Here is a 17368-nt window from a genome sequence, read left to right as displayed (position 1 = left end):
CGAATTTTTTTTCCCTAAAACAACGGCCATGTTTGAAAGTTTCAGAAGAAATTGCTCTTTTTGTAGTAACAACTGTGACAGTATGTATACCCTTAAGAGTACATAATTACAAAACCTACAGTGCGGGAAGGCTCCAACGTGATACGATTTTTCCAGTAAACTTTTAGGCACATCTCCCATAATGATTAATTCGAAATACTCTAAACGATCCAAATTGTATACAAACTGATTAGACATACTGAATGGAAAGAGATTAATTAAGTGGTTAGTACAATGGGCTTTCCTCCAGTCTGAGAACCTTGGTTCGAGGCCTGCCTGCCTGCTTTTTTCCTGGGAAGGTCACCACTACGAACTCTAAGATCTATTGTGCCCTCTTTACTGGTGCCAGGCTATTCCTTTCTCACCTCCAGTCCCAGATGATAGATAAATCCTAGAAACAGAGAGGATTCTAAAAAGAGTATGTCCTCCTTGGTAATTACCCAGGTATGTAAATGTTTCTTGACTGATGGCATTGCGATCGCTTAGGAAATGTGTAAAAGATTTTCTCTATTTCCCCAAAGAACTTGCAAATTGCTTTCTCGTTCTAGACTCAACTTTCTTCAGGTACCCTCCTTAAAGGGTTGTCTGTAATGAAAAAACACTGTCCGGTGGCCTGGCAATGCAGTGGAAGCGGTCAATGCCCTTAGATATTAATGCGCGTTAAATATTAAAAAGCTCCATCTGGTTAATTTATTTGGAATGTTATGGTTTTTGTACTTTATTAAAAAAATATTTATTTATATTGAGAGATTTTTTTTTTCTAATATTCAATGTCATGGTAACTTTCTTAAAATGCCTTATAAAAGATTCAAATTGAAACGTAAAATTAAATTAAGGGAAAAAATGGATGGTTTGGAAGTTAAAATGATAAGTTTTTAAAGGCTTCCATTCTCTCAAGAAGACTGTTTCTTCTTAGGAACACTATTATTGATTTCTTCATGCTGGCAGCTCTGTAGCTTTCGAAAGAAATAGTAACAGCAATTAGCAAAGGGTTAGTATACTTATATATTTTTGGATTATAACTTCAATTCAGCGGTTATATGGTGATATCTGACATAATAAAATAAAATATTAAAATTGAGGATAGATGCTTCTGAAGTTAGAAAGCTTCTGCTTAAGAAGGACTGTCATAAATATAGCAGATATTTTAATGTAGTTGATTTAAAGAAAATTTTATACCATGAGATTTCATTAAACGATTTCTAAATCGTTTTTTTTTTTTTTTTTTTTGATAGATTTATCTTCCTAATGTACTATATTGAATTTTGTTACTGTAATAACCACAAGGTGGTAACTTGAACTTTTTTAATTTTATTATTTTTATTTATTTATTTTTTGCATTGGCATTTTTCCCTATATCTACAATATAATCAATTGCCATGCGTCAAATAGCTGATAGAGTCGAACACTTGCTTGCCAAGAACCGTACGTATCGATCTAACAACACAATTCATTTATGCCTGACTATACTGTTGAGGTGGAACACTCGATATTCCTCACACCCGCGTATACCCAACCCAAAATATATCCAAGATGTAACCACACACTATAATAAGCAGAGAAAATATGCAAAGAATGCATAGAATATGGGTTAGAACATTTGACACTCTTAACTACTCTGAATAATCTAGAGTCTAGATTATTCAGAGTAGTTAAGAGTGTCAAGTGTGCCAAGATTCTAGACCTACCTCATTTACTCTCCATTCATACCCTCTCATATTAAATGCAGACATACTGTTTGGCCAGAACAACTCGATCAACAGACTAGTATTATTTGAAAATACTATGTCCTCATAACAGAAAGGGTTGTTATGTCCGTACATTGTGCTAAAAAGTTTATTTCTTTTGTCTTTATATTTCCGGCATTTCATCACTGTGTTTGTCATAAATCTTCTCTCTTTTTGCATTGATTACAACTTAGCATCTGTTTGAAATTAATTTTGTATAGATATGTCCCCGCCACTTTGAACTTCAAACCATTCAAAACAGCAAATTCACGAGGTTGCAGAGAGTGGAGTTCATTTCGAGAAAGACAAGTGAGGAAGAAGGGGTAATTAGGTAAATCACCTATTTGGCCTTGTAGGGGTTGGTCTACAAGCTTCGTGACAGCTGCATTCGCCAGCATCCACCATTAGTAATAAGTGGTTAAAAATATCAATTAAGTTAAGAAAAAAGTTTTCGAAGTTTAATTTAAAAAAGCGTTTGTAAATAACATCCCTTCCTATACTAATAATGAGAAGGCTCACAAATCATGAAAGAGCTCTTAATGAAATTAAGAACTAAATGGTCTAGAATCGCCTGGAAATTTGTACAGATACTCAATCAATTGATCTCCCGTTAAATTTTATGACTATGCTCACAGGGTTGGACTAATAATTAGAAAAAGATCATAATTTATTATAATTTAGTTAATGGTCCTGCGATGGGCAGCTTCATTTTTAGTTATTTAGTTTTCTCTTATAGCTTTCAGAGGTAGTGCCAAAGGTTCTAGAAAGCTCTATAGTAAGAGGTGAGTTGTAACGACGAAGCTTTCTTGAAATTCAAATATTAGAACCAACTATTAAGAATATATTCTAAATTTTAAAATATATGAACGCTATGATCTATCTGACGTAATAACATAATAATAAGTCTTTAAGCATACTTGATACTTAAGACTTTCTTGCATGACCTTGGCCTCGGCAAGTCCACACAACAGAAAACTTTGAAGCAGTATCGAATACTAAATCTTAGAACCAGATTTATAGTAGAAATATCGTTTGATCGGAAATTCATTATTTTCCATTCTCAAATCTTAATGCTTAAATGGGTAATCCTTTTTACTACACTGGATAGCCAGCAGTACTGGTCATAGAAATCCACTCGTTCTTTAAAACGAGTTTATTACAATAAAAATACTAGATATATTCTACTTTTAAAAAGATATTTTTAACAATTAAAAAAAATTATTTAGGTTTTATTTCATTAAAAAATGGACAAGTATGAACTACAAAGCGTTATTGAACATGGTGATTACAATATCACGTATAAAGGCATCGTGAAAAAGACAGGATACGCTGTAGCTATAAAAAGATTTGAAACTTCTGAAATAACTATGAATGCGAGAAAATTAGCAACTAGAGAAGTCAGTCTGATGAGAGTAGGTATCTATTGTGGTTTTCACATTTTCTAATTACTTAATGTGCATTTTAATTTTCTAATTGTATTATAATAAGCTAAATAGTTGAAAAGATGAACAGCAATACAGTGATTGGATAGTTTGAGGTACTTTTATGAATTCCCAAGTAGAAGAAGAGAAATCATTATGAGATGAACAGGTATTGATGCCAGAAATATTGTAAATTAAGAAATTATGAGTTTGCAATGATTACTAATTATCTTATAAAACTTTCCTCTCAAAGAACTCTCCCTGGCATTTAAAACGCCTTAAGTCAAGAGACTCGCTCACATAAAAATAAATAACGTTCCCAAAAGTATTATAACATTGGACGTTTCTTTCAACCGTTTCAAGATCAGCACGTTTATTCATTTCGTAATTCGCAGTTGATTAATTATTATCATGAATAAATTTAAACAATAAATTGAAATATTATTTTTGATTGTCACATAAATATAAATATATTGTCACCAATTTCACAATATTTGATTAACATTAGAACTTTAATGAGAATAATTTGTCAAAAAAACACATAACCAGATTTTTTTCTATCTGTTGGTGAATGAATAAAACAATCATAGTATTTATCTATCCATTTAGTCAAAGTAAAAATTGCAGAGCAATTCATTAGGTTGTTAGTACGAGCGTTAGTCGCTAGAAAGCGCGAGCTGTCTTATGGATAGCAGCTACAAGGAGTTCCTTCTATTTGCACTATTTGAACATTATTTGCAATATCAAGTGCGTTATTTGCACACTTTAAGCTTAATATTTTCCTCTGCAGAAAGTTTCTAAATTATTAGTTTCCCTTACTACTTGACTAAGCAGTATCAACATTCTGTGGTGAAAGTAAAAATTGTAAATATTGTAACATCTATAGTTAAAAACAAAACAAAAGAATCGAAGTGTAATTTTCATTCAACTACCTTATTTCATTCAAAGGACCCTTAGATCCTTTGCCACTTTCCCTAATGTTCCACAAGTGCCAGAACTTTGTAATATATTATTCAAATGTTAAAAGTAATATGTGAAATTTAATGATGGTGAAAGAACTAAGCCTCTCATCCTTCCTCCAGAACCATCTTAATTTTTTTCCAAATAATATATTTAGAGCGACATAAGGAGAATCTCGGTAAATCTCAGAAGTGATCAAGCCTAATCCAGCTTTGGTAAATAGCAAAGCAATTGTGTCACCACGAGAGAACAAAGCTACACGCAATAATTTTTTAAAAGTAAAAATTGAAGTGCTTGATAGCATTGAACTTCCTTTAGTCAAGACTTTGCTACCCAGATCACTTTTTATATTTTTGTATTTAGTGTACTTTGTGAGAGAAAATTTAATAGCTTACTGGCTAACAGAAGTTATATATTTGCACCTAACTTTGAAGGAGAAATTATTGCAAATCCAAGGGATGCGGTCAGCACGCTGATCAACAGCTGGGGAGTGAAGTAGATTTGTTTTTATGCATCCGCATTAATTTTTAAGTTATAATTATTTATAACTTAATAATTTGAACTTTAACATATCTCTAAATCGTTTAACAAATATAACGAATCGCAATAGTTTACATGAACTCTCTCCTACTAAGAATTCACTGAAAAAAATTGATACTTTCATTTTGATTGTTAAATCTATCACTATTTTTTACATTTAGAGTCTGTGCCATGATAGTGTGTCAGAAATGTTGGAAGCTTTTAGACAACAGAATAATTTTTTCATTGTATACGTATATCACAAATTCACACTGCTGGATAGACTTAATTCAGGGATGATGCCATATAATTTGGTACGTGGTTATACATTACAGTTGACAAGAGCTTTAGAATTTTTGCATTCCCGCTTTGTGAGTATACCTTTTTTTTCAAAATTATATGGTGATAATTTAAATAATACTTCATTCATCATTCATAGGCAACTTGACTTTTGTAAAACTTTTCCTGAGGTCTTTTCAATAATTAAAATGTATATTAATGTTAATTTGTAATTAATAGTATTACTAACTTTTTGTGAAAGAACATATGACAACTCATTGTAAAGTATTTCTCGTTCAGCAGAGTTCTCCTAACAATAGTGTTTCTGTCTTCCAATTCTTTCTATTCAACCAGAATTACGAACCATCTCATCCTAGGTTACACCCGTAATTTCTACTACCTGTAGAATAATATGCTTAACATAATAACAATTCCTGGTAATGAAATTTGTTCTGTGCTCTATTCATGAATGATAATTCAGCGCTCAGCTAGCACTTTTTTATTTTTATAAAATGACCGGAACAAAATGATATTGACCGGGAAGCTAGCAACTTATGGTCAAACGGGACTTACGGTAAGCTGGTACATAGCGCCTTATATACATTTACGCCCGCTGAACGGCGTAAGCAATAAGTACAATGCGATCTCACTAATTTATCCCTAAAGCGATAAATAAGTAATTCTTGAAAAAACTTTTTTACTACTCCTCAATCTTTTCGTAACATTAAAAATGTCTACATTTCAGATTGTACATAGGGATTTGAAACCTGAAAATATAATAGTTACGGAAAACAATGTAATAAAACTGAAAAACTTTAATTCAGCTAGATATCTAGTACCACATCTGTGTCCGTTCACACAATACGTTTCAAGCAGATGGTATCGTGCTCCAGAGTTACTGCTTAGCAGTGATCGATATGACAGGTAATGTTAACTAAATGGAAGTTTAATTAAATTGTTGCGTGCAATATTTCTTTATTTCAAAACAAGAAATAATATCAGCTAGGGATGCAGAAGCTGGCAGAGAGATGGCTTGCTACTACAAATCAATGGGATAATTTTAATAATTAGTAACAAAAGACCACAGTCTAGAGGCCGGCAGTGGACTAGAAAAAAACTCCGGGTGCCAATGAAGTCAGCTGTTGACGCCCCTTAAATAGAAAAACAAAATAATAATAATTAGTGTTTTGTTAATGTTCAGGAACAAAAGTAAACTGGCGCTGATAGATCCTCCGTTCGAATAGTCCTTTGTCACTTAGCCTTATTTAAGGAGCTTGAAGAGTGGCAATAAAAAGTAAAAATAAATAAATAAAAAAGCTTCTTTAAAAAAAGTGGCAGTATTTTGAAAATTAATTCAAATTCATTCATATATTTTTTTAATTAAAAACTGTTTTTTTACTCTATATTTTAGGAATGTTGGGTTCTGGTTTCATTTAAAAAATTAGAGAACTGCAACTCTTATCATAAATTAGAAAAATACTAATACTAAAAATCTTTAGCACAATTTTCGATATCCAAAATTGGATATTCTTCTAGAATTCTTATTCTCAAAGTATTTATCAATTTCAGCACTCTTGTTTCTTTTATTAATTTATTTTTAGTTTTTATGGAACGTAAAAATCTCTTGACATAGGTCAACTTTGGACACTAACAGCCTACTGACACGTTTTATTGTTATTCTGTCTGACTTCTCGATTTTTAATCTACTGTAAAGTGATCCTACAGTTTTATTTCAGAATAGATTACATTAGGTTGGAAAAAATTATAACTAAAAAAATAATAAAATTATATCTTTTAACTAGCTTTAAACCTAATTTTCAAAATGCAATTAATTTTACTCTTTTAGTTCAATTGACATCTGGGCGCTGGGTTGTATTGTTATGGAAATGGAAAATAAAGAACCTCTTTTTCCTGGAGAATCTGATATTGATCAATTGTCATTGATTACAAGATATTGTGGTAGGTTTTTCATAAAATAACTAATGAATTAATAATAATAATAAATAATGACTTTATGTACACCTAGAAACGAATTAGTTGTGTTTCATTTGTTTATTTAGCATTTTCATTTAAGAATAATTCATGTTTTTTTGTGACTGATAGATTCATATAAAAAATGAATTATTGCCAATTACAGAATAGTGACAACCAGAGAAAAATCAACAGTTAACCTTTAACGTTAATAAAATCAAAACTAGCTACTAATTAAAAAAGTACCATTTATTAATTAAGCTAATTAATAAAGCCCTTAAGATGACTCAGTCCCTAGTACAAAATAAATTCTCTTTTCCCTTGTCTATTTAATTAAAATCGAGATCAAACAATTACATTATTTTTGTCGTAAATATTTATGAGATTTCATAAATCACTGGCAATTCATATGCAGGTTGGCTAACAAAAACACAGATGAAAAGGTTGGGAGATTTCTTAACTGGAAAGGAACAGAAAGGTGTTATTAAAATATTTTTTGATCCACCGCAGTTTTATACATTGGTATACATTCTATGCTGTAAATATCCTTCTTGCGATCGAAATGCCATTTCTTTTACAAATGATTGTCTAAAGTAATAATAATTTTATTTCTTTTACTACATTTATTTTTTAATAAGTTTTTATTAATTTTGTTTACCGTAGTTTTCTGATACTGGTTATTCCACAACAATGTGTGCTTAGACGAGAAACTTGAAAGTTTTCTTAAAACTGGGATGAGGCAATTGGCGAGAAGAGTTCTGACGAACAAAGTTTCTAATCCTCATGTTACTTACAAGTTGGGCTACAATGCGGTATCTGCGTTTTCCAACGTTTAGTTGAAAGATAGTTAAGCCTACAGTAATTTTGTTTATAACGAACTTTAGGTTTACAATGCGAAAATCATCTGTTATTAGGCGCTATGCTTGAATAAAATTTATAAACTTCCTGTTTCATCAAAGCTATTTTTGTAATCATGTTAAATTGTACGAACGGGAAGAAATAGTAATCTAAGTGTGTAAGGTTTGGGCTATAAACAATGTGAAGGAGGAGCTCAAAGTCGATTAAGAAGGACTTTGCGTTATCTTTAAAAAGATAATATATATGTTACTACGAATAATTAAAAAAAAATTACAAAAAAACGTCATTTTTTAATAGGCTGAATCCCGAGGAACGTTTTACTGCCGAGCAATTAATGAAGCATGACTATCTGAATGAAGATAATTTTGCTGAAGCTTATTTGGAAAATCTGAAAAGAAAAGTTTTACGAGAAACTGAAATAAATACTATTTTAAAAAATGCTATTCGCCGTTACAAACTTCCAAAATATCAATTAAGTGGTAAAATATTTTGTTTTAAGTTTCTCTTTCAAAAATATTTATAAATTATTAAAACTGGATGATTAAAGAAGAACAATAGATTTATATACATAGAGAGAGAGAGAGAGCACTTTAACTTAATAATCCGGAATAGGTTAAGCTAATTTTTATTTTTTAATTTTCTTATTTGGTTGAATGGAGCCCTCTTATCAATAAGAGCTGGTTATATTTATTGTGCTTAATATCCAATATTCATGTTTTTTTAATCAGATCCGTAAAAAAAAAGACTCTTCTGTACAGTAGTTCTTCTGATTGACCGATTGGCATCCACTAGTGGTACCTGAACGAAATATTAAATTTAAACTTTCTCCAATTTTTCATTTTTTAATTGTGGTGGATACAGACACACACATAGACCATTTGCAAAAAAATAAAAAAAATACTTTTTCGTCATTAATAGTACCTCAAAACATCCTGGCAAAATTTCGAAAATCTGAACTATTATAAAACATTCTTTATTAGAAGAGTAACAGAAATTATATGAGCGCTTTCAGTTTAAGATAAGTAAACGTTTTCTCCCTCTTAATTTTCTAATTTTTAGAAAATATTGGAATCATGAAGTTTTTCGATTCTTGTTCTTATCGGAAATTTACATTTTGAGACTTCAGCTTAGTGAATAAAAAGGTTGTTTTGCCATTTTGGTGTGGTGTGATTAAAAAAAAAATGGACTTCTAAAATTTTTAATTAGATGTTTTGTTTAGCAGAGTTCCCTGTAATTAGCTTTTTGCCAAAACAGATTTGACTAAAAGTATTACTTTACTGGAAAGGATTCGTCACTTTTTAAAGATTTTTTTCTAAAATCTTGTACACAGTAAATACTTCAAGGTCTATAACATTTACTTCAAACATTTTTTCAGAAAACTTGCATCAAGATCATTTCTGGATTAAGGATTCGTTAGGCTTTAATCTAAAGATCCTTCCTTCTGTATTCTAGTAATGTACAGTTCTATTATTTATCTAATATTAATTCTACCCGTTTACTATTAATGAACTATGTTGCAAAACCTCAAGGTTTGTAGTAAAAGAACGTCTGTATGAGGTTCAGTTAAGTAAACATTTTTAGATTTCATATTTTTTAAACATTCTAAATCAATTTTGCACTTCTAATGAAAACATTGTTGAAGATAATACAATATAGAAAAAGTAAATCAAAATAATTATTTTTTCAGGCTTCCACTACCTAACAAGACCTTGTGAGACATTTCCAGAAGAAAATCAGTATGTGATTGGAGAGGTTGGTGAAGAAGAAGAAATAGCATTTGAAAGAGAAATATTGGATGAAATGTTGGAAGAAATGACGACCGAAGAAGAAGAAGAAGAAATGTCTGAAGAAGAAATGATGACCGAAGAAGAAATGATACAGGAAGAAGAGTTCCTGCATGAAGAAGAAGAAGAAGAAGAAGAAGTACTGGAAGCGCCATCATTACCAGAAGAAAAGATGATGGCTGAAGAAGAGATGGTGGCTAAAGAAGAGGTGGTAGCTGAAGAAAAAATGTCTCATGAAGAAACTAGAGAAACAACTGAAGAAAGTGTAAGTTATATAAATAAAACGGGCACTACATGGAAGGTGTTTTTTCTAGAGAACTGCATTAGTTTCCTTCCTTTTGAACTGAACAACGGTAAAACAGTACATTTTAATTCCTATCAAAATCTATCCTATTGCAATACTTCTTCTGATGAAGGCTGGGATAAAATAAAAAGATATATGATGTAAGTTAGACGGATAAAGTCTTCGGAAAAACATTGGCTTCAATAAAAATACAGTATCAGAGGAACTCTATAGACGGTCTGAAATTGGAATCAATTTTTGGATCAAAACCTACGAGAATCAACCATGCTGTTCAGGCTGGGTCCTACCAGGTTGATTTGACTGTTGGATAGGGCTACATCTCATTTGCGCCAAAAATTAGTTCATATAGATCAGCGTTTACCAACGTTTTTTGACTCGCCTACCACTTGGTAGTTACATCATGCTAAATTGTACCACTTGGTAAAAATGATTGTATTTCGTGCAAATTAATTTCTTTTAAGCATTCAACTACCTGTAAGTACCAATTGAATTTAATGTTGCTTGGATGGAACTTACTCATTACAATCAGTCTCTTTAAGCAGATCTTTACATAGTTATCATTTAATTTCTGTCACATGATAATTCTATTAAATTTTCTTAATCTTTTATTGATATTGAAGTAGCTTTTCCTAAATTTTCTTCATAAAAGGGGGTTTGAATTCTAATTATCATTTGTGATTTCGGGTTTTGGAAAATACTTCATGAAAGACAATTTTAATCTTGTTAAATGTATTATATTCTCTCTTATATTTTGAGATAGACCAATCTTATTACTCTACATATTAACAACTTTACTGTATAATATTATTAATTAAAATATTTTTTATGAATTATAAGGAAGGAGATTTTTATGCTTTGATTTTCTTTTTTAATTTTGTTATGTCCGCCATTACTGATTATTTTTCGCGTACCACCAACCAGCAACTCGCTTACCACTTGTGGGAAACGCTGATATAGATAAACCATGGTCCAATTTTAAACAATTTTCGACAAAGCACTATTTTTTTTATATATATATGTACAAGTGCCTTAAATTAGATAAGGATTAGACAACAATTAATTTAATTAACCAATCGGAACATCATTAAATTTTCTTTAAGATTATTTATGTCATTGGCCTAATTTCTTGAATTTGTTTATAAAAGATAACATTATTTGAGAGCATAAAATTAAACTTCATAAAATTTAACCTAAAGTTATTTCATTAAGTTGAAATAAATTTACCTCTGTTTCTTTTTGATCAATAAGCTGCAAACTCTTTTAAAATACTCGTACATTATCCCGGTGAGGTGTTACATCTTTTTTACCTCATTGTATTGCTGTGAGCAGCATCATTTCTCGAATTGATTTCTTTTCGTTTTTAAGTTCTCTTTTGTATCTGTTTTAATAAAACTTTTTCTTAAAATTTAATAACTAAAATATCCTAAATAAAATGCAGGAAGAAGAATCAGAATTGGAAGATTCGGAAGAAGAAAGTACTAAATCTTCGACTGATACATTACCTTCAACATTAATTGAAAATATATATTATCAGCTAGGAGAGAGCTCCATTAGTCGAAAATTGGATGAGTAAGTTATATTAATTTTTTATTTAGAAAAATTTGCTGATCCAGTCAGTTTAGATATCCTTTTAAGTACTGGCTCAAATGTCTTCAACACTAAAACTGTGAGATAAGATGGCGGGTACAAAATTAAAAATTGTAACATTGAAAAGCACCCAACTTTGACAATCTTTTTCTCTTTTTCTGTTAACGATAAAATTTCCAAATTTTCTTTATAATATTGGATAAACCCTCCTTACATACACTGCATGCCTTAGAATACTGTTATTTTTTTTCTGACAGAATTCATATCGTAAATTGAAAATACCCTCTACTTTCTTCGGCTAGGACAGCGTTTTCCAACCTTTTCTTGGCTCGCGTACCACTTGGTAAGTACATCATGCTAAAAATTGTACCACTTCGTAAAAATTATTGTATTTCGTGAAATTTGTTATCCGGAGTTTGTTATTTTATTATGAACTTTGTAACGTATAAGATATTAGTTTTTTTTTTTTTTTTTTTTTTTTTTTTTTTGGCGCATCAACAGCTGAGGTCATTAGCGCCCGGAGCTTTTTCCAGTGCACTGCCGGCCTCCGGACAGTGTTCTCTTGTTACAGACAACACTGTCCATCACCGGACAGTGAGCTGTAAGAAGCTCCTAGGAAGAGAAAATCTAAGGGTCAGCTGCTGGATTCGAACCCGGGACCTCCGCGTGGGAGTCCAGTATGCTAACCTCATAGCTAATCCCTTCCCTGATATTAGTTTTAACACTTTTTTTAAATAATTAAAAATTGCGTACATATTTTTCTCTTCAAAATTATTAATTAATTTACAAAGTTCTTCTTTAGGATTATTATATTTGTGCCCAAATCTTCTAAATTAATTTCTTTTAAGCATTCAACTACCTCTAAGTACCAATTAAATTTAATGTTGCTTGGATAGAGCTTACTCATTACAATCAAGTCTCTTTAAGCAGATTTTTACATAGTCAATATTTAAGTTCTGTCACATGAAATTCTATTAAATTTTCTTTATCTTTTATTGATAATGAAGTAGCTTTTCCTAAATTTTCTTTATAGAAAGGGTTTGAATTCCAATTATCATTTGTGATTTCGGGTTTTGGAAAATACTCCACGTAAGACAATTTTTAATCCTGTTAAACGTGCTATTATATTTTCTCTCATATCGTGAGACAGACTAACCTTATTACGGTACATATTAACAACTTTCTGTATAATATTATTAATTAAAATAATGTTTATGAATTATAGGAAAAAAACGTTTCTACGTATGATATTTTATGATTTATTTTAAATTTTTTATGTCCGCCATTATTGATTATTTTTCTCGTACCACCAACCAGCAGCTCGCACCACAGGTTGGGGAACGCTGGGCTAGATTATTAATTCCCCCAGAGTTTAAACTACATAAAAGTTTTGTGTTACTGGATACTATCTAGCAATGAAGATAAGTGGACCGAAATTCATATTAAACGGTTTACAGTTTACTTTCTCCAAGTATATTTTAAATTTCTAAATATAATAAAATTTTCAATTACAGAAAGAGTATTCAACTATTAAAAGTCAAACCAGTTTCATCAGATAGTCAAGATTTGGTTGGAAAAAATAAAATTGATGTTCAATTTAAACAGAATATGTTACCACCAACACGGTTTTTACGAAAAGTTGGTTTAAATTTGATTGAAAATGAATTGAGCATAAAACAATGTTTTCGAAACTTATTAAGATGTCCAGATGAGGAAGATACTAGGTTACTAGATTTGCAGAGTATGTACTCAGTGACTAAGTCATTTTTTAAGCTATTATATTCTTTCGAATAGAAATTTCATTTTTAACCAAAGTTAGGCCATTGCGTTTTTGATAAAATACCATTTTAAATTCGAATATAGATACTTGTAACGAAAAATTTGATTGAAATTGTAAATTTAATAACTGTTGTCTTCTACTTCGTTGCGATGGATGGGGTCCAACAGAAAGAGATATAACGAATTAGTTGTCATGTTAGAAGATTTGATTCTTAACACTTGATATCGAAAAAATTGTTTTCAAAAGGCTTTCGTTCGACCCAGTTTGCCTTTAAAACCAAAGTACAGAAAGAAAAGTCTCTTTAAGGCAAATATAACACGAAAAGTTGCTCGTAGGCCTATTCCGTCTATTTTTAACTAGAATGTGTGTTTCTAAAGAATGAACATTGTCTCTTCAAAAAACGACGCACCTCAAAAATTTGATGTTATTTGCGGTAAAAAAATTGTACAGATACTTTAGATAATTTTAAAAGTTTCATCGTTAAAATACTGTAATGTAATCCTTACCACACAAGGAATTATTTACTAGACACTGGAAAGCCAAAAACTAGAATGTTCATTATCTTTTATTATGTACATACTCAAAGAAATAACTTTTTAAAATTATAAGTATTGATGAGAATTTTTTTTTTTCTTAAGATTCATTTTTGATTAAGTTGATTTATTACGTCATTTATTATGTTTATTATATTATGTTATTGTATTATTTATCATGTTGATTATGTTAATTTATTCTTAAAATGTATGAAACATATAATTTACAATCTGACAATGAAATAGGTGACTAATTTTGTTTTTAATCCCTCTAAATCTAGGAATGTCTTCAAGAAATGAAGATAATCAGAAAAGTTCTGAACAGGTAAATAAATAATCTTGTATAATGAATAATTTAAGAAAAATAGGTGCCAAAAAAAATTTGCAGAAATATAAGAATTCTATTTAAGTTCATATTGACAAATTTTTTATCTTCTTTTACTTAATTGCGTTATTTTAAAAAAAATTATCTTCTTTTACTTAAAATTCGTTCTAATTTCAGGAAGAGTCATGCATTGACTGTAGTAAATCTATTAATCGAGAACAAAAGATTGAAGATTACATTGAAAAAGAACTAAGAGTTCCTTTTAAAAAGTAATTATTATATTTACTAGAGAACATTTATTTATTGAGAAAAAACAGCCCATAAAAAAATTTAGTTTTAGGTTTAAGTTATACGGTGTCTATTGAAACTAACTTCTCTTTATTAAAAGTTTTATTTTTATTGTGTATATATTTAAGATTGCTCAAATTAATTTAAGGATTTTAGTTTCAAAAATTATTGAACCTGAAAGGATTTTAGGAGCCTTTATTCTGCTTATTATTTTTTATTTATTTATTTATTTTATTTTTGCCATTATAAAAACGTAATAAATAAAAACCTAAACATCGCTTTATTAAACTCATAGAACGTGCTTATGAGTTGCGCAATAACTTCGAAAGTATGGTACAGAACGCGAGTCTCAAATCTTAAGATCTACTGCCGTTCTCCATTCATAAATCAGAAATAGTTTCATTGTTTTGTTTCATTTTCTGCGGGTGGGGAGATATGAAAGTGCACTGCAACCTCTAAGGTCTATTGTGCGTCCCTTAATGGAGGCAAGTCTCTTCCAGCCCAGGCGAGTCTCTACTACATCCCCTGCCAGATGTTAGAGGTATCTCATGATTTGAAAAGTTTTCAGAGAGAGTATGGCCTTCTCCTAAGAAAAAAGTAATATCATTTTAAGACATTAAAAACAGTAACTTTTATAAACTAACAATATAAAAGTAATGGCTCAGAAAAAACGTTCATGTGTTGTATCTAGAAGTTCCCCTTTTGAGATTTGAATCTTTTTGTTTTTGAGGATAAAACCCTACTAAAGCTATTCTTACTGTACAAAAAATATATTAAAATATATGAACACTAATTTATTGTATCACTCGAAGCGTAAGCGTTTATAATAATCAGTTATTATTATATCTTTTTTGTTCTGAATCTTCCTTGAACAATAGCATCGCTATTAGTTAGGGGATTTATTGTTTATTCAATCTACCCAAAAAATCTGCAAGTGCCATCCCGTTCTTAAAACCTGAGTGGGCAGAAAAGCTCTTGTCCCTCTTAGTACCCATTTTTATGAAAACATTTCTGTCGAAATTATACTTTTCGATCATTTCGTGTTGATAGAGGAACAAGCATGCACGGCTGTCGACTCTCTACTGTACATGCCAACTCACTTCTTTCACTAGACCTACTAAGGGCTCCCTTTGCCCAATTTTAAACAACTATCACTTTCTCATGGCGGCCGTCATGTCTAGACATGCCAAACTCTACACTTCTTCTTGGGCTTTCTTGACAGTAGCTGACTTGGCCCTGCGTCCAACAACTGTAAGTGATTATGTGTCTCACCGTTTATGTTCTTAGCGCCGAAGGCGGATAACTCCAGATTTCTCCACTGTGTACCTCGGCGTACCGTAAGAGCTGGGCTTTACTAACATGTACTTATGTGTTTTTGTTCCAGATGAGCTTACTAACGAAAGTGACCCTTATACTTGAATTTCCCTATCCCAATCCTGTTCTGCTTCAGCCAATCGGAAATAACGGAACTTAAAAATATGTACAAGACATGTTGGACGTGTAAAAGGGTACAATAAAAAAGAAAAGGCTGTGAAAGAAATAGTTTTGCAATAAAAAAAAATTTTTTTTACTTGATGTTTTTTTTTTCACCAAAATTACATTTAAATGGCAGTAATTTAATTATAAAAATTAATTTAATTCCTTATAATCTTGGCATTTTTTTGGTAATCATGCTTAAAATTATAATCATGTACAAGATTTATTTAAATTTATAAACTAATTAGTGTGGCAAAAAATACATTAATGTGACAAAATATTTTCTATTTTCAATAATAATCTTTTGCTAATTGAGGGCAGATAACAAATCAGAAATACAGATATTTATAATGTCTTAGGTATTTAAATACCTAATTTAAAGTAGAATTGCTCAAGTCAGAGACGAAAAAACTAAAGATCAAAGCAAAAATATAATCTTATTTATATACAACTAATATTTAAATAGAAAGCACATCAGCTTAAATAATAAATTATTAATAAAATAAAAAATTAGACTATAAAATAAAAAAAATTCACTGAGCTTACTAATGACTGCGCATTTTAAAACGAAAAGGAAGCAAGGCAAGGCAAAAAGGAATTAACCAACTTTACTTCTTCTTTTTTAACTGCTATGCAGTTATAGTGAGCACTAGCCAATAAGTTAGAAGAATTTTTAACAGAAATTGTCTAAAAAACTAACGATTTACATTTGAAAATTGTATAGCCTAAAAAAAGGATAAGAACGAGTTCCATTTTACAGAAGAGTTTGTTACTTCTTTAAGGAAGATGTTTAGAATTCAAGTAATAATAAAATGTACAAATAGTTGTGCATAGGATGGCATCAGCAATATAAAATTATTGTTTGTAAAACGCGTTATCTTGCTCTGATTGATAAAGCTTGAAATGGTGGTGGCAACGGTTTAATTCTATGACATGGTCGTCCAAGTAGTTCTCCACCAATCGCGGTGATTGGACGAGCACCGTGATACGTGACCAGATCTCCTGAGAAAAAAGTAATATCATTTTAAGACATTAAAAACGGTAACTGTTATAAACTAACAATACACAAATAATGGCTCAGAAAAAATGTTCATGTGGTGTATCTTGAAGTTCCCCTTTTGAGATTTGGATCTTTTTGTTTTTGAGGATAAAACCCTACTAGCTATTCTTAATATACAAAAAATATTTTAAAATATATGAACACTAATTTATTGTATCACTCACAGCGTAAGCGTTTATAATATCAATTATTCTAAAAGTAGTCCATTCTAAATACTGAAAGAATAAAGTTCATGAACCTTACAGGTTAACTTAATTTAACTGTTCATTTAATTATTTTAATTGCTTGCTTTTTTTATTAATATTTTACATTCTTTAGAATTTTGTTAAAATTGATTTGTACAAATCGAACTCTTAATCCTTCAAAAAGATAGGCTTTTTCTCTGTAAAGGATATCAATAAAGCTTTATTATTGTTATTATTAACCTTACTGGTAGACACTTGTAAAGTTTTTTTTT

General features: G+C 30.4%; 2 protein-coding genes across 7 annotated transcripts in view; one reads left to right on the top strand and one right to left on the bottom strand.

Moving 5' to 3' along the window:
- The first annotated feature begins 713 nt into the window (after positions 1-713).
- Positions 714-15945, top strand: LOC141458737 (cyclin-dependent kinase-like 4). Of its 3 annotated transcripts, XM_074137106.1 has the most exons (14): positions 714-1030; positions 1988-2097; positions 2993-3178; positions 4849-5037; positions 5691-5869; positions 6792-6904; positions 7332-7509; positions 8072-8253; positions 9462-9823; positions 11301-11431; positions 12964-13190; positions 14044-14087; positions 14265-14356; positions 15760-15945. In XM_074137106.1, the coding sequence occupies exons 3-14, from the start codon at positions 3011-3013 to the stop codon at positions 15761-15763; spliced, it is 1869 nt and encodes a 622-aa protein (XP_073993207.1). In that variant the 5' UTR covers positions 714-1030; positions 1988-2097; positions 2993-3010; the 3' UTR covers positions 15764-15945. The 3 variants fall into 3 exon arrangements, with proteins under 3 accessions (XP_073993207.1, XP_073993206.1, XP_073993208.1); XM_074137105.1 differs by lacking the exon at positions 1988-2097; XM_074137107.1 differs by lacking the exons at positions 714-1030; positions 1988-2097 and adding an exon at positions 3255-3356 and having other exon boundaries at positions 3056-3178.
- A 59-nt stretch (positions 15946-16004) lies between these two features.
- LOC141458739 (SH2 domain-containing protein 4B-like) overlaps positions 16005-17368 on the bottom strand; it is an 82971-nt gene continuing 81607 nt past the window's right edge. For all 4 annotated transcript variants that reach the window (XM_074137113.1, XM_074137111.1, XM_074137110.1 and 1 more), the window contains exon 9: positions 16005-16853. In XM_074137113.1, coding sequence (XP_073993214.1) covers positions 16726-16853 — 128 coding nt within the window. In that variant the 3' untranslated portion in view covers positions 16005-16725. The remainder of the gene's footprint in view (positions 16854-17368) is intronic.

This window comes from Rhodnius prolixus, unplaced genomic scaffold (assembly GCF_049639745.1).
Source record: "Rhodnius prolixus isolate KJV_2025 unplaced genomic scaffold, Rpr scaffold_5, whole genome shotgun sequence".
Classification (NCBI taxonomy): domain Eukaryota; kingdom Metazoa; phylum Arthropoda; class Insecta; order Hemiptera; family Reduviidae; genus Rhodnius; species Rhodnius prolixus.
This window is presented reverse-complemented; position numbering and strand designations above follow the sequence as displayed.

Coding starts and splice junctions, on each gene's coding strand:
- LOC141458737 (XM_074137105.1), top strand. CDS start 3,011: ATGGACAAGTATGAACTACAAAGCGTTATTGAACATGGTGATTACAAT. Junction 7,510..8,071: donor TTTACAAATGATTGTCTAAA/GTAATAATAATT, acceptor ATTTTTTAATAG/GCTGAATCCCGAGGAACGTT. Junction 9,824..11,300: donor GAGAAACAACTGAAGAAAGT/GTAAGTTATATA, acceptor AATAAAATGCAG/GAAGAAGAATCAGAATTGGA.